At 37.0% G+C, this 18,510-nt stretch overlaps 1 protein-coding gene across 4 annotated transcripts in view; it reads right to left on the bottom strand.

The window, feature by feature from the left end:
- Positions 1-275: 275 nt before the first annotated feature.
- The window catches only part of fbxo41 (F-box protein 41), a 100,275-nt gene continuing 82,040 nt past the window's right edge, over positions 276-18,510 (bottom strand). For all 4 annotated transcript variants that reach the window (XM_073953180.1, XM_073953170.1, XM_068220877.2 and 1 more), the window contains 8 exons: positions 13,840-14,075; positions 11,381-11,496; positions 7,999-8,151; positions 7,528-7,623; positions 7,188-7,306; positions 4,601-4,759; positions 4,313-4,428; positions 276-419 (listed from right to left, as the gene is read on the bottom strand). In XM_073953180.1, the coding sequence (XP_073809281.1) occupies positions 357-419; positions 4,313-4,428; positions 4,601-4,759; positions 7,188-7,306; positions 7,528-7,623; positions 7,999-8,151; positions 11,381-11,496; positions 13,840-14,075 (1,058 nt within the window). In that variant the 3' untranslated portion in view covers positions 276-356. The remainder of the gene's footprint in view (positions 420-4,312; positions 4,429-4,600; positions 4,760-7,187; positions 7,307-7,527; positions 7,624-7,998; positions 8,152-11,380; positions 11,497-13,839; positions 14,076-18,510) is intronic.

Raw genomic sequence — 18,510 nt, 5'->3', positions numbered from 1 at the left:
TTGTTACAGGTAAAACTTCTCCTTTCAAGAGACTTCATGTTCTCTGAGATCTTAAGTTTAATGTTTGGCAAGTAGGAGAAAAAACCCTTGGGTCTTTGATGTTGCAGTGGCATCCAAGGCAAGTAATAATGCCTTCTAGTAGAGTTTGTTTTGTTTTATCTTTACAGACTCCTCTATTTGGTTGCGTCATGTCAAAGCCAACAAATACGCCCATCGTGGTGTGGTGGACTGGCGTTTAGGGTTCAAACTGAAGCAGAAGTGTTTGATTCTTCTCCTTTTTCATCGAGGAGAGAATGACTCGATCAGGCTGAAATATTTAGTGAACCTTTTGTGGCTCTGGCCTGGACACAGCAGAGTTAGCACAAGCCATCGGCCTTCACATGGAGAATTTTAGAGAAACCAGGTCTTTTCTTTAGTGCCTAAAAGGAGAAAAAGAGAAAACATTTTGAATGATTGTGAAAATTTAATAATCATCAGGCTTTTTATTTGTAAAAAAAAAAAAACTTGTTTATTACTTATGTGCAGTATTACATTGGGGTAATTCCTATTCCAAAATGTAATATATTATTGAAAACTGCTTTTACCAACCCAGGCTCATTATTGAAACGTACCGCTATTTGTATATTTCTAGAGAGCACCAAAAATGTCCCAGGAGCTACATTTTTTTGCAGTTTGTTTTTGCAAATCCACCAGAGGCCGCTGTGTATGCTTTTTTAGATCTCATATTTCTCTCGCAAGTGCCATTTGCACATGCTGTTCTCGCGTAAATCCACCATCAATCGCCCCACCCACCCCCTTTACTAAACCCAACCAATAGTGTTTTTAAAAGCACAGATTGACGCGATCACCCATTCCCCTAAACCCAACCGACAGTGTTTTTAAAAGAAATCCAGAAAAAGAGAAGGTTTTCAGAACTTACCTTGTTCTCACCCTGTTATTTACTTGTTTATTTTATTTTTTGCCTTTTATTTTTGTTTTATCTGCTTTCTGGAACTGTTCTTTGCCGGATTTTACCCGTGTCATCGTGGTCAACTCCTCTCTTCATTTCAAGTCCGCTGATATACATGGTGAGCTACTGGGCAAACTAGTAACAGTGGAAAAACTGTCCACACGTAGGTTAGCGGTCAGCCAGTAGCACAAAAAGAAACCGAAGCCATCGTCAGCTACATATTGCCCCGTAGCGTTCATTTAAAAAAAGAAATGCAGCCATACGTAGCTCTGGCTACATAATCTGCACTCTTCAGAAGTGTATACAGGGGTAAGTTTTCACAATGAGCCTGTGTTGGCTTTTACAGAAGGTTTATAGAATTTATGCTTTTATAATTTAAAAGTGCACTGATGATAAAAATGAACAAAATTGCATTATGAGAGGATAATAGTAAGGGTAGGTTAGGTCCAATAAGGTAACTCTTTTAGCAGTTTAGGAAGTTCAGGTTTATATCAGTTCACAAAAAAATAAATAAATAAATAAATAAAATAAACCTAAACATACTAGACATGGGACGATAATCGTTTTCAAGGTACACCACGGATTGGAAAAGTCAAGGTTTTAAAACAGCCAACATTTTCTGCAATAGCGTTCCTAAGGTACAGTATGTGTACTTGTTTTTATTTACATTTGTTTTTTTAGGACAACAGTATCTCCAGCAGAAAAGACATCCAAAGATGCTGTTTTAAATTGTAAAGAAACCCGTGTTTTTAAAACTAATGAGCTAATGAAGTCTATGATTTATTTGAATTATTTAGCCTGACATGTTTACTGCCCCATAAATCTTTCAAAAAATAGAATATATTGTTTGAAAGGGAAAAACACTTTTTGTTTTTTACCCAGACATTTAAAAATAATATATTTTACAGCAGTGAGAACAATACCTTGATAGCGTGATATTTTTATCCAAGGTTATCATACTGTCAGAATCTTATACGGGTCCATGCCTAAAACATACTGACAACTGATTTTGGTCATTAAATTAGCACTGAAATAGAATTAAATTCTAATATTACATGACAAATGTTAAAACATATTGCACTGACAACTAACACAAATTATTAACAAAAGCATGAAATAGAAAAATTAAGAAAATCATACATGAATAAAAAAAAGTACAAATTAAAGTAGTCTTGTGTTAACTCACATAACTCATCCCGAGTTCACTTACTGTTCACTCTGATATTTATTAGACTAGAGATGACCAAACTAGAGCCAACAGGCCAAAGTTGGCCCAGGGAAACCTCTATGCCATCTGAGAATGGTTTAGAGATTGTAATTTCAAATTAAATGTTACCTTATAATTGTTTGTTTTATTGTTAAGCTACAAACAAAAGTATCTGAAATTAAATGTTTCAATTTAAATGGAGTAAATTAATCAGATTTAGTTTAAAATGTACATATGACAGACGTTGGTCTGCAAAGGCAGATTCTGCTTGACTAGTGTATTCAGCATTGAACTCCACTGTGTTATTAATGTGACTGTTTATGTTTTTATTGCAAAAAGTTCAAATTGATAAAGTTATACTGCATTAGTTAATACTATTCAAGGTAATGCTCTCTATTTCTAATGAATTGGGAAACTACTCATGGCAATTTTTATGTAAAATAGTTTAGTATATTTACCTTCAGCCCATGGCTATCAGTGATGTTTTTGGCTCTTCATACTAAAAAGTTTGGGCACCCCTAATTTAGACCAAACTAAACAAAAATGTATACTTTTTTTTTGATTGACCAAACTAAAAAAAGTCAAAACAGCTTCAGGAATTCCCCATTACACTCACAAATGTTGCACACCAATGTCTGCTGAAGGGAGATGTGTTTCTGATTGCTATACTGAAAATGTAATGAACAACATCATGACTATGGTGCATTCTGTTCATCAACAGCATTCTGTCCTGTTTATAGTTACATTTTGTAACACCATGTACTGTTTGTGATTCATTTACCTTTGAACTGTCTGCATTGCATTTATGTTTCATTCCAACTTTACAAGAGATCATTTGCAAACACACAGAAAGATGGAGATCTATCTTTGTGGCAGTTTCAGTCTGCTTTGTTGTTCAGAAATGTTGACATTTTTATTTTGTTTTAGCTGAACCAAACACAATATTCTTTTGCAACATTACAAAAATGCCTGCCAAATGTAACATTTTATGTCCTTTTCTAGTTTTGGACACTTTTATGATGTGGCTGGTTGCTTTGTTTATAATTTATAAGTATCTTTGAATAAAAAAGTTTGGAGAAACCCTTGGCAATGCGAGATTAAAGTTACATCATTTAAGATTTGAATAAAAAATCACTGGCTAATTATAATCTGAGCTTGTATTTTGCTGGATTCAACTGACCCTGTGATGCCAATAAAGTCTATTTTACTTTTAACAAAATGAATGAGGCCGACACAGTGGAGCAGTGGGTAGTGCTGTCGCCTCACAGCAAGAAGGTCACTGGATCGAGCTTCGGCTGGGTCAGTTGGCATTTCTGTGTGGAGTTTGCATGTACTCCCCGTGTTCGTGTGGGTTTCCTGTGGGTGCTCCGATTTTCCCCACAGTCCAAAGACATGTGGTACAGGTGAATTGGGGAAGCTAAATTGTCCGTAGTGTATGGGTGTTTCCCAGGGATGGGTTGCAGCTGGAAGGGCATCCGCTGTGTAAAACATATGCTGGATAAGCTGGCGGTTCATTCCACTGTGGTGCCCCTAGGTTAATAAAGGGACTAAGCCAAAAATAAAATGAATGAATAAAAATGAATGAATTTTAATGAAACCACACAGAGGAGCCAAATCACTGAGATGATACGGATCTGAACATTTAAGAACACTATAAATATGCTTCCACGCTGAGGTGGAAATAAACCGTGGGCAGTTTCTGAACAAGTATAACATATTGGAGCCTCTTGTGAAACTGATATACGATGAGCAATGTTCCCTGTCATGTACTGCAGCCCATTTCGGCACAGCTTGTGTAAGACATCCTGCAAGTAAGTTTAAGAGGAGATTTGGCGTGGGCTGGTGTAACCCCACTTCCACTTCCAGTGTATCCAGAGTCAGAACAGAAGAGGCAGCTTCCTGAGTCCTCAAAGCAAGCAAATGGATGAGCATGAATCACTTGCATTTGACTCATGGTTCCTCAACACGGCAGCTGTGAGAGGTTCTTCTGCTTTCACTTACTCATCCATAACACCGTCTCAGACACAGGAAACCCCGTGGCCTGAGACGAAATTACAACAGAACAGCTTTTGCTGGTAATTTTAGTCTGGCAGGGGATGAAGCGATATGGACGGGTTCAATTTCAAACAGACTTATTCGAGGTGATGATTCCATACCTGCAGCTTGTTCACCATTTCGTCAAAGAGTTTTCTGGCCTCGGGACTGTTGGGGTCTTCAAAGTAGTCTTCTATACCGATCTGGACTACAATAGACTTCAGGTTGCGACACACACCTGTGAAGAGAACTTAAATATGCAATTTACTGAAATCAAATTATTACAAATGTAACATTTAATTGATTTGAAGTTAAATTCTTTGAATGATCCTACCATTTGGTTGACACACAAAAATAGAGTTGTTGTTCAGAATGCATCAGAATCTGAATCAATGAATGTCAGGACTCACTATTGAAGTGAAGCAGGGCTTTAGGAGTAACAGGAGTGGATGTGAGCACCAGCATCTCCAGGCCCTTCAGTCCCTCTCGGCACATTTCAGCAGCCACTTCCTGATTGATCTCACTGACATGATCCAACTCCAGCACCTGCAGCCGCATGCAGTTCCTCGCTGAAGACGTACACACACCAACATGCTCATTACAGTTTTGTGACAAAGAAAATCTATCGGCACACAAGTATACATGCATGTATACTCTAGTCCAGCGGTTCTCAAACTTTTTTCATCAAGTACCACTTCAGAAAAAAATTGTCTCTCCAAGTACCACCAAAATGAGCAGTATTGAAATACAGTAGCATAGTAGGCCCAGTAAAGCAGCTACAACTCTGAAGTTAAAAAACGTGGAAGATTACCCCAGAAATATAGGCTATATGTCATATATGGCATATTATATACATCATTTTTGATAAATTTTAAAAAGTGTGTAGCATGTACATGACATATTTCATTCCTCAGCGTACCACTAGAAGGAAACCTACATACCAATAGTGGTACACGTACCACAGTTTGAGAACCACTGCTCTAGTCAATTAAAAACTGCTTTGAAATGAGCTCATCCTACATGTTTACTGTATTTATACGAGCATGCGAAGAGAACAACTTGGCTACTATACTTGACATGATGTGTTTATTTATTTATTTTTTGACATTTTGATCTGAACTGGAAGAACATGACTAAAAGGTGGACTGAGAAAAACAAATGGCATTTGTCAAAAACAGTCTTCCTGGTTCAGTCTTCTAAGTGGTCTATTTAAGGATTTATTTTCCCTCGCTGCAGTCATGAAGTCTTGTGATTCAGAAAGGTCAAACCATTAAATCTACAGTAGATGAGGACTGCACAGTAAAGTAGGTTAAAAAACAGAAAGCACAACAGGAAACGGTTGCTTCCTTGATCAAAACCTTTATTTATAGTAAAACTGTAGATCACAAATGTGTGTCTTCAGTCGTATCACAGCAGCAGTTAAAAGTGTCATTTCCAGGATCTCTTTGTCCCAGAAAGCAATGTGAATAACAAGTGACGGTCTACGATCGATAGATAATATGACTACAAGATATGAGGTTTTAGATGCTTTGTAATGTGCATCAGTAAAAAAATAAAGTTTAGCATATAGTAGATAGAACAAAGTATAAAATATACTCAGAAAAATATTCCAATGATTTATAACTTAAATAAATACAATAAATAAATAATTAAATAAATAAATAAATAAATCAGTTTGTTCGTTCATTCATTTGTTCATTAATTTGAAGTCCAGGTAACATTTCTAGTTATCAACGTAATATTTTTTGTGACAGACTGACAGATTCTCTCATGAATACAAAAAGATTAGAAATCATTTACAAAAATGATAATGAACACCATTTATTTAAAATAAGTCACTTTTTCAATACTTTAAATATCTTTTGATTGATATGATCTGTTTATATTAAAAGAAAACAAATAAATAAATACAATAAATGAGGTAAAAATCTTGAATGACTCTAGAACAGGGGTGGGCAAACTCAGGTGTCCTGCACAGTTTAGCTCCAACTGTAATACACACCTTAGGGTTCATACACTACTACAAAAATTCCAGGTCTTTTCCAGCACTTTCAAGTATATTTTCAGGACCATATGTTTCATGTAATGTCTACATATACCTGGTAAATCATAATTTTTTTTTATTTTATTACAACATATCATAAATCATGCAATAATTTCAATTTATTTTTATATGTATGTAAAACAGATGATGCTTACACCGCACTAATAATGTAAGAGCATGTTTTTGGCCAAGAAAAGAAAAGAAGCCACAACTGATCTCAGATATTTGTATATAAATATACAATATACAATAGTTTGTTAAACTAGAAATAGTAGGCAGGGCCGGCGTACCCGCAACATCCTCCAACCACCCCCCTGGTCCTTACTTCGCTCTCGTACACGCAGTCACACAGCCAATCTCTTGTTTTCACTTGCGGTTTGAGGGCGCCATGATCGTTGATTGCCTAGAGCGCCAGTTCAGCTCGCCTGATATTAGGTAAAACTACTTCTAATATAAAGCCGCGATCACACAGTGATCACACTGCACTTTTTTCTCCATAGGCTTCCATTCATAGACATGCAAATGCGGGAGACCAGAAACGCAAGAGCGTATGACAAGTTTCGCATGTCACTGCATTCGAAAGTTCAAGCTTATTGAATTCTTACCTTGAATTCTTACCGCAGCTTAAGTCGATTTGCTAAATGACTAAATGTAATTTCCATGACTTTTCCAAAACTGTGTGGGTTTTTCTGTTTTTCCAAAACTTTTTCAGGCCTAGAAAATGCCATGTCAACATTTCATGACTTTTCCAGGTTTTCCATGACTGTATGAACTCTGATACCTGCTTATTTTTAATATATTAAATATATTAGATTTCTAGTGATCTTGAAGACACCAGCATGTTCAGGTGTGTTTGATTGTTGTTGGAGCTAAACTGTGCAGGACACTGGCCCTTCAGGACAGAGTTTGTCCACCCCTGCTCTAGAATATTCTAAACAATAGCTCTTACTCACCCAGAGAAGCCAATCCCTGTATGCCACAGCCAGCTCCACCCACACCCAGTGCGCGTAGGTGTGGCCAGCATCGGCCAATAGTCTGCAGGCACCTGTTACTGAAGCGCGCTGGCTGCTGACTGCAGATAATTCACATTTAAAACGGTTGGAGTAAACTTCACAAATATGTCCATCTAATATAGAAGCCTAATCTAACAATACAGTCAATGGTGCATTATTAATACTTACTGATTAGATAAAATCTTTAAGCTATCAAGTAAAATAGATCAAACGCAAAAAATAATCATAAAAACTAAATCTACAAATATTTTTGAAATGAGTTATTGTTTTTAGATCTTACCATGGATGTAAAGGTGCCACCTGTAGTGAAATGATGTCTCTGCAACCAGCTCCGAGAGCCCAGATAACCTCCTGTCCAACCGGGTCTGTCGCACTCCTGACATATAATCAATATCTGAGAAAACTTGTGCCAGTATTCATTAATACAATATATTGTGGTAATGAATGTGCACAATATTATCATGGGCACTTCAATACAATAAAATCTTCTGTCTCTCAATTATTTTTTATATCATGAAATAATTTGATCAAGAATTAAATTTAATAGAAAAAATGACATTACATCTATTTTTAAATTATTAAATAAACTTGTAAAATTAACAACAGTTGATAATATAGTCATAACATCTATTTACTGACTTTGTATTCTTTGGGTACAGTAAGAATATACATGTAAAATACTGAAATTGACCAATCAGAATCCAGTGTACTGTACCAGACCATAGAGTGATAAAAGCACACAGGGACTCACCTGTATGTGACAGCTTGTAGTGCCCTGCAGTAACAGCTGGCCAACCACAGAGAGCGATCTGTCAGTAGATTTGGACAATGTGACACCTTCAGGATGAGCAGATTACTGCCGGTGCCTTTCAATAAAGCCTCCAGACCCTCCTCCAGACACCCGCTACACACAAAACCAAGAGAATACATTAAAAGGATAGTTCAACCAAAAAATAAAAATCATTTACTCAACCTTGACTTGAACGATTAGAGTTCTTCCTGTTGAACAAAAAGGACAATTTTCTGAAGTAAGCTGGAAACCATTAATCTCCAAAGTATTTGTTTGTCCTACTATGGAAGTCAGTGGTTACAGGTTTTCAGGATTCTTCAAAACATCTTCTTTCGTGTTCAACAGAACAAACAAAGCAGGTCAAAGGTGAGTAATTGATGACAGAATTTACATTATTGGGTAAAGTGTGTGTGTGTGTGTGTGTGTGTGTGTGTGTGTGTGTGTGTGTGTGTGTGTGTGTGTGTGTGTGTGTGTGTGTTTGTGCGTAATCATTTAATCATTTATAACTCTTTGAAAGTGCCCCTTTCAGGCTTTGATCTTAATAGAATGTATATGCCGAGCTAGTGCTGTTCCCATGCTGATACACTTCCGGTGACCTGTTATTGTGAACTTTTTTCCATTTTATACGGTTCCTTATACAGCATCAATCTTGCAATGTAATTAAAATACATTCAGTTAAATAAACTTTAGCATTTATTTGGTTGCTCAAGCGTAAAACGAGACAAAAAGCTGTTTACTCGCACGCGCCCGTCAGAATCGGCAGGCTAATGCAGAAGCTCCATTGAATATACTGAGGTAAAATAAATGCTTATATTATAAAGATATGGCGGGGGAAATGTAATTTAATGCAGTGCTTCTTGTACAATCTGAGACCCACTTTAAATCGGAAATCTCTCAGCCAGTGGAGATCGCTCATTTTTAAAAAAACAGACCTTAAACACAACGGATTTTGCAATGGCATTCAATTCGCCGGAAGCGCTTAACCCAGGTTACTGGCAAATTAAAAGTCCAATTAGCATGCTTCGGCATATACCCCATTGTGCCATTTTGGCTACTGTCGCTTTAAATTCAAAGCAAAACAAGTCATGTTTATTTATGTTCCACCTTTCATACACAAAGGTAATTCAAAGTGCTGTACATAAACAGGAATAAAAGAAACAAGTAAAAGAAAATACAAAAAACAACAAAGCATAACAAATAATAAAGACATATAAAAACAGATTAAAATGTGTTCAAAACAGAAAGAGTGTGATCTGTCGGACGCAGCACAGTGCTCATGTGAGATTGTGCTCCCAGCCCTCTTTTTGTGTAAAAAGCTATAAATGCCTGTGTGTCAGGATAGTGGCAGCTTAAAAGAACAAGACTAACGTCCTATGCCAGTGAGGGAGAGATCGTCACTAATGGGCAAGACTTTCCTCGTCTGATGACATGTACAAGGAAGAATGTCAATCAAATTACTTCTGCAGACTGTTTTTATGAAATGTGACTATAAAAAAATAATAATTGATACATTTTACCATTAGAAGCTGGTTACATTCACAGACTGTTACCACAAAACTTTGTTTAAGCCGCTTATAAAAGGGATTTTGGCATAATAGTTCCCCTTGAATGTATTCTATTAATATTTCAAATTATAATATGACGACTTATAAGCTAGGCATCATGGTGGCGCAGTGGGTAGCACGATCACCTCACGAGTGAGAAGGTTGCGGGTTCGAGTCCCTGCTGGGCCAGCTGGCATTTCTGTGTGCAGTTTGCATGGATTTCCTCCGGGTGCTCTGCTACATGTGAATTGAGTAAGCTAAATTGGCCGTAGTGTATGTGTGTGAGTGCAAGAGTGTATGGGTGTTTCCTAATGTTGGGTTATGGCTGGTAATTCATCCGCTGCGTAAAACATATGCTGGATAAGTTGGCGGTTCACTCTGCTGTTGCAACCCCTGATAAATAAAGGGACTAAGCTGAAAAGAAAATTATTAAATGGATCATAAATGAATGAATGAAAAAGCTTGTGGCATGGCAGCTTAGTGGTTAGTACAGTTGCCTCCCAGCAAGAAGGTTGCAGTTTCGAGTCCTGGCTGGGTCAGTTGGCATTTCTGTGTGGAGTTTGCATGTTCCCCTCGTGTTTGTGCGAGTTTCCTCTGAGTGCTCCGGTTTTCTCCACAGTCCAAAGATATGCACTACAGATGAATTGAATAAAGTAAATTGGCTGAAGTGTATGAGTGCTTGTGTGAATGTGAGAGTGTATGGGTGTTTCCCAATACTGGGTTGCGGCTGGAAGGGCATCCGCTTTGTAAAACATATGCTGAAAAAGTTGGTGGTTCATTCCAATGTGGCGACGTCTGAAATTGAGACTAGGCTGGAGGAAAATTAATAAATAAGCTCTTTATGAAATGTCAATATTTAATAGGATATCATATCAATACAAAATCACTTTCAGCTTTAAAAAGGCCATATGATTAGGGATGTGCGATGTGAATTGTCTTTAACAATTTTGCAATTGTTGTTTCACTGATGTGCCATCACTTGCTTAAAAAAAGTTAAGAAAAGCCTCAATTTATAATAGATTGGGAGTATGATGACGAGGCAGTCCTGATTTTAGTATTTCATGTGGCATTTGGCATCATTTTAATTTGACTGCTGTGAATAAAATCTTTATGAAAAGTCAACATTGAATAGGATATTTTAACATTAATAAAAACCTTTATTAAAACCATAAAAAATTAAAAGCATATTAAAATTACTGTAACACTTTAATAATTATAAAAAATTTAGGTTTCCTGGTCACCCCAGCTGAAACCCCTTGATCTTCAGCATATGAAAACTTATATATATATACATACACACACACATATATATATATATATATATATATATATATATATATATATATATATATATATATACAYACATACACACACACACACACACACACACACACACACACACACACACACACACACACACATATATATATATATATATATATATATTACATTAAAGCATTCTTATGTATATATTCACAGACACTCCATAAACAAAACAGCTACCTTTCAAAAGACATTCCAATAGCTTCTTTACATGCACCAAATGCACACTGAAAAACTGATTCTTGAGGGCTGACACTGTGGTTGAGGTGATTTAGCAGAGCAATTAGCAGGCTGCTCGCTCTGTTTCCTCACGCTGGATCTCTGAACAGACACTTCACAGGTGTCAGACTGTGTGTGCGAGCCAGTGTGTGTCTGTTTGGTGTGAAAGAGTGATGAGCGGATCAGGGAAAAGTGCAGAAGCTGATAAAACAGGTGTGTGGACAGTAAACCCCATGCGCAGAGGGAGACGGTGTTACCGTGTGCTCTTCAGGTACTCCTCTTTCGTCTCTTTCTTGCCCCTCTGCCGAGGTTTGAGGTTCTGGAGGATGAGGGAATGTGTCTGTGTGCACCACTGAGACAGAGTGCACAAAAACTACACAAACACACAGAGAGAGAGAGAGAGAGAGAGAGATGGAGTTAGAGAACTCAGCTGTTTTCAGGACTCTCAGCAGTCACAAAACCAGTGGTGTAAAGTAACAAACTAAAAACACTCAAATTACTGTAATCTCAGGAATTGTACCTTACTAAGTAGTTTTAAAATGTGTACTTTTACTTTCCCTTGAGTACATTTTTAGTGCAGCATCGGTACTTTTACTCCACTACTTTCCTTCAACCTGCAGTCACTAGTTTATTTTTTCTTGTCTATAGGGATTAGAAAAATCAGTCCTTCAATTCCTGTCCAATCAAATTACAAATACATGTATGAAATCTTAATTCGCATCTTAATGAACTCCCTCAAGACATCAGTGATTTAGAAATGCAGCAAACTGTTTGTAAGCATTAAAAGTGTCCAAGAAGATGTCGAAAATATTTACAGGCATTGACCCAGAGACAGGGATCAATGCCTGATCAGGGATCACCAAACTTGTTCCAGAAGGTCCGGTGCCCTGCAGATTTTAGCTCTAACCCAAATCAAACACACCTGAACAAGCTAATCAAGCTCTTACTAGGTATACTTGAAACACCCAGGCAGGTGTGTTGAGGCAAGTTGGAGCTAAACCCTGCAGGGCACCGGACCTCCAGGAACGAGATTGGTGACCCCTGGTTTAGATGCATGCCACTGATGAGAAGATGATGGATGTTTAGTGTATGATGACCGAAATGGCCTTAAGCATCCAGCAGGCACAAGACGTCAACATGACATCAGATTGGCATTGTACCCCAATGTCATGGGGACGTTGCATTTTGTTTGGAAATGAAAATCCGGTTGACGTTAGAACCAACGTCAGGGCAACATCAGTGTCCAATGGCCAACCTAAAATCAACCAAATATCAATGTCTAATGATGTTACAGTTGACCTTGTTTGGATGTTATCACCATAACGTCTATCAGATGTTGGGTTTTGATTGCCATTACTGACGGATAAACGTCAGTTTTTAGTTTCATTAGTGTTTAGTATTTAGTTTGTGTTAGTTTCTAACACAACCTAAAATCAGCCAGATATGAACGTCATAGTTGGGCATCAACAAAACATTGTCCTTAGATGCTGGCTAGACATTGAATTTTGGTCTCCTGACATCACAACGTACTGTAAATCTAACCTAATATTAAGGTCTTTCGACATTGTGTCCCTGCTAGGCAATAACTAAATGCACTACAGAATGTTACGTTTACACACATCTTCGAAAATTACATGTAAACACATCAGCTTTTTAAAGCTTAATACTCACTGCTTACTACCTCTGAGTACCTTTAAAATGTCTACTTTTTACTTATGCTTTGAGTAATATATACAACAGATACTTTTGCTCTACTTGCACTAAATTTTTAGGCAAGTAATGGCACTTTTACTTGAGTATGATTTCTTAGTCTTTCCATCACTGCACAAAACACATGGCCAGCAGATCATTTACAGTATGACACACTGATGCATCTCATTCAGATCAGTTAAATGCTGTCAGAGAGATAACTTTCTATTTTTATCCCAGCATAATATACTGTATGTAAAAATGCAAGAACATACTTATTCTGAGCAAATTAAAAACACAGATTAACATGTTGTCGTGCAAAATTAATCATATAAATGATAAAACCTTGGGCAAAAATAGGCAAAATGTAGTGGTCTAAAGGATAGCGGCAAAAGTAGAAAGCCTTAAAATGACAATTAATTAGTATTTTTATGAACTATTGTTTTACTGAATGACATTTTAGTGAATGTTTACTGTTATTTATAATACAACGTATGAGAAGACACATTTCAATGTATTAACACACAAACAAATCTAAGCTGTATTACACATTTATTAAAGCTTGAATGCTTTTAATGCTATGACTGTTTTTGTCTTTGGCATGTAATCATAAAATAGTGGTTAATAAAATAGAACAGTTTGGCTATTTTTACAACAATATGAGAGGATTTTAATATTATTGTTATTATTATCATCATAATTATAGTTTTTAAAATGATAATTTAGATAAAGAGTTAAAAAAATGACTGCATAACAAATCTGACCCTTTTCATTTATAGGTGTTCATCTATTGATTTAGATTGATCAATTAATAGAAATATATTAATATATTGGTAAATATAAAATTGCTGGACGTTTTACACTATTCACTTTGATTTTAAAGTTTTTATTGATAATAAAATTAGTTCAAAAGTCGCATTTTTCTAAAAAATATATGCAAGTATACAGTCTAAATCAAATGAAATGCTGTCATGTTGTCATTCTTAATTCTAATAAAAGTGTTTTGTAAGTGATAAGGGTGTAAAACCTTGGAGCAGATGCGCGCATTCTCCAGCAGGACTCTGGTCCAGACGGCCGGGTGTCGAGCTACAGACCTCCAATCTCTGCACACCTCTGCTGCTCGCAGGAGCGTCTTTGTGTCCAGATAGGTGAAGATACAGAAAAGAGCGGCACGCATCTTCAGCACCTCTGGACTGATGACCTCGCTGCCTTTAGATGGGCTTTTCTCATGACGGCACGCCTTGTATCCTCCTTCAGAGCGACCTGGAGAAAGGAATAACATGAGGTGAAGAAAAATCAGCAGCAGTGGTCAACATTCATTTTCCCTGTGTAAATGAAAAACATTAAGCATGATGTCAAGAAGAAATACATCATTTGAAAAGGCTAAAAGATGAAACCATTTTGAAAGATGTAAGAAACACACAGTAACTGCTAGCCAGTTTTGAGGAAAACATGACACAGCAGGGTTAGTTGTAACAGGGTGTTACAATAAAGCCACACACTGTTGGACACCAACTAAACTAACAAAACTGATTACCATTAAAATGACCAGTTTTGAATTTTGAGTTAAGTATTGAGAACTTTTTAAATGAAAAGTTTTTAATAGAACATATTCTATTCTATTTTTTAATAGACAAAAAAATAAATTTTATTGTTAATATTGCAAATAAATGCATTGTATAATAATGGATAATAATCCAAATAAATTTAAATGTGTTTATCCAATAAATAAATAAATGTATTTATGCTGGATTGAGACTTGGGTGGGTCAGTTGGCATTTCTGTGTGGAGTTTGCATGTTCTCCCTGCGTTCGCGTGGGTTTCCTCCGGGTGCTCCGGTTTCCCCCACAGTCCATCCGGTACAGTTGAATTGGGTGAGCTAAAGTGTCCAAGTGTATGAGTGTGTGTGGATGTTTCCCAGAGTTGGGTTGCTGCTGGAAGGGCATTCGCTGCGTAAAAATGTGCTGGATAAGTTGGCGGTTCATTCCGCTGTGGCGACCCCGGATTAATAAAGGGACTAAGCCGACAAGAAAAAGAATGAATGAATGAATAAATAAAGAAATGAGCATGCTGTGCTATGCAGAATAAAATATTAATTGAGCTATGTAGTGAAGAATTATAGCTACTATTTATAAGTAAACTGGATTTAAATTAATTGTGTGAAATCTTATAAGCATGAGTTACAACTAATCCCTCTGTCTGCTACTACTTGCCCTGTAGGTAGGGTAAATAGTAACATTATACTCCTGGCTCTTTTAGCAATACTGCACAGAAACCTGCAATCTTACAACCAGGAGAGGTTGTAAGATTGTAAGACACACAAAAGTAGGAGAGGTTTGTGTGTTGTTGGTAAAAAACAAATGGTTTGTCTAACCCCATTACTTTGTTCACTATGGTCAAAACCAAAAAGTGTTACTTTGTGCCCCGCTCTCCACTATGAGATAAAAACATGTAATAATACTCCAATCTACAGACTGGTACTACTCCCAACTCGAGTTTTATGGAAGCAAAAACAGATTTTTTTTTTTTTGAGATATCATGTTTTATACTGTAATTTAAAAAGTTCAATTGCAAAAAACAAAACATGATTTAAGCAAATTACTAAACCTGGAGATTTTAGGAGACTAAAAACTTTTAAAAGATGTTGGCAATTTTTACCATCAAGAGATGTAGTTATTATCAGCATTAAATGTTTTTTTTTTACAGTGATTAAATAGATATTCTTCAAGACAGGACTTTCTGTATGAAATTTGTTCTAAAATCTATAGGACAATCAAAGAGAAACACACTTTACATCATTATGAACACCTCCTCATGTACAGTAGAGGTGAATGAGGTGCAGAGCTTAAGGAGTTTAAGCTGACTTAAACTTGCTCAGAGAAAAGCTGCTGCTATCAATCATTGTTTACTTCACTAATGATAAAGGGATCAATGATGAAGTTCAATGATGAAGGGATTGATCCAATAGGCCTATTGATAGAACAATTTGTGAAAAAAATTAAGCAGTATTTTGTAGTATTTTTAAAATACAAAAATACAGTATTTTATTTTGATACATTTGTGACTGCTGCATTTTGTAGTTCATTTTGATACACTGAAAATTGAGGTTTTTAGTAACTAATTTTAAAATACATTTCAATGTATTTTCCACATCCCAGTATTTCCCTGTATAGCACCAAAACCATAAAAAAGTGTGAAATAAAGTACAGTTGAATACAATTAAATAACGATAGAGATTCAGGATTATACTTTGAAAAAAAACAAAAACATATTTAAACATATTTGAATAATGTAACTCTTTTAATATTTTATTTTTTTAATTAAAACATAACGTAAACAGTTTTATTAATATATTAATATTAATGCTGTACATTTTCTGAGGCCCTCTAGTGGACTACTGCTTGAGAAGCGCCGCTTTTACTGGCCACATTCTGCATTACCACTGATTCCCATGATGTGGCGCCAGAGTCAAAATGAGGAGAGTTTTCATTTTCCGTCCCTTATTTCACTGCCTCCCACAGGTTCTGAAGATCCTCCAAATCAAGCAATCAGCAAGACATTTCTATCTCACAGCTCCAGCCTGACAGACCCAGATCTCCTGAGTCACACACACACACACAATCTGCTGGAGATCTAATAAGACAGAGACTGAAGAAACGGGTGCTGGCAGATTCGCCTACATTTAGAAAACACTTCAGATCAATCAAGCAAAATCTGGCAAAAGTTGTGACTCAAACAGACTCTTAAAAAATCACAGAGAACTAACGGTCCTGCTGCCTGAGCCTTCACCTGCGCATGAGCACGACGTGTGTGAATACACTCAAATACAAATGTCAGTGGTAGAAATGGGATAAATCAGACATGATCAACAGCCTAGAGACTCTGTTACTCTAACCGATATAAAATAACCCAAAATCAAACTATTAGTGGGGTCGAAAAAGTGAATTGTATTATGAAATATAATATCACAATGTATTAAATATCACAATAAAAAAATATGTAATTTGTATGGAATAATTGTATGGAATCTTATAAAATATATTATAATAAATAGAAAGCCAACATACTGTTATGCTACTTACAACATACTTGAGAAGGCCAATACTGTTATGCTACATAAAATTCTTCTTCTTCTTCTTAAGACTATTTTAAGAAGGCATCTCCTCTAGCTACCGCTTACATCAACCTAGCAACTGTTCCATAGACTTCTTTAAAAAAAGAAACTGCCATTGCCTTTACATTGAACAAACACCAATCCATACAAACAATACACTAATCCATACTAGAAACACACTAACAAACAAACTAATCATACTAAATTCATGTTAACAACATGCTAGTTTATGCTAGAAACATGCTAGCAACATGCTAATTCATACTAGAAACATGCTAATTTCATACATTCATTCATTTTCTTTTCGACTTAGTCCCTTTATTAATCTGGGGTTGCCAAAGCAGAATGAACCGCCAACTTGTCCAGCATGTTTTATGCAGCGGATGCCCTACCAGCGGCAACGCATCACTGGGAAACACTCACACATTCACACACATACACTATAAACAATTTTAGCTTACCCAATTCACCTGTACCACATGTCTTTGGACTTGTGAAGGAAACCGGAGCACCCGGATGAAACCCACGCAAACATAGGGAGAACATGCAAACTCCACTTACCTTAACAACTGCCTAGCAACCACTCAGAGCACCCTAGCGACCACCTATCAACAACTTAGCAATGACCTAGAACACCTAAGCAATTGCCTAGCTACCACCAAGCAACATCCTAGCAACCACCTAGCAATCAATCAGAACACCCTAGCGACCACCAAGCAACACCCTAGCAACCATTAGCAACATCCTAAGCTATGACCTAGCAACACCTTAGCACCAACCTAGCAAGACCTTAGCAACAACCTAGCAGCACCTTAGCAACCACCTAGCAACCACCTAACAACACCTTAGCAATTACCTAGCAATACCCTGGCAACACCTTAGCAATGACCTAAAACACCTTATCAACCGCATACCGACCACCTAGCAATTCCTTAGCAACCACTTAGAACACCCTAGCAACCAACTAGCAATGTCCTAGCAACCACAAAAACACTAAAGCAATGCCTTAGCAACTACTCAGAACACCCTACCAACCGCATAGCAACAACTTGCAACTGCCTAGCCACACTTTAACTATCTGGAACACCCTAGCAACCACCCAGCAACCAGTTAGAACACCTTAACATACCGCCTAGCAAAGCCTTAACAATCAGTCAAAACATCCTAGCAACCGCCTAGCAACCATGCAGAACACCCTAGAAACCATTTTATAAAACTACTTCAGTGATTCATTAATTCATTTTCTTTTCAACTTAGTCCCTTTATTAATCTGAGGTCGCCACAGTGGAATAAACCACCAACTTATCAAGCATGTTTTACACAGCAGATGTCCTTCCAGCTGTAACCCATCACTGGGAAACATCCATACACACTCATACACACACATACACTAGGGACAATTTTAGTTTACCCAATTCACCTATAGTGCATGTCTTTGGAGTGTGGGGGAAACCCGAGCTCCCGGAGGAAACTCACACGAACAGGGGAAGAACAAATGTCAGCTGACCCAGCCAAGGCTCGAAACAGCGACCTTCTTGCTGTGAGGCGAACGTGCTAACCACTGCGCCACCGTGCAGCCATACT

This window comes from Danio rerio, chromosome 1, assembly GCF_049306965.1.
Source record: "Danio rerio strain Tuebingen ecotype United States chromosome 1, GRCz12tu, whole genome shotgun sequence".
Classification (NCBI taxonomy): domain Eukaryota; kingdom Metazoa; phylum Chordata; class Actinopteri; order Cypriniformes; family Danionidae; genus Danio; species Danio rerio.
The sequence above is the reverse complement of the archived record's forward strand: the minus strand, read 5'-3'. Positions and strand labels throughout refer to the sequence as shown.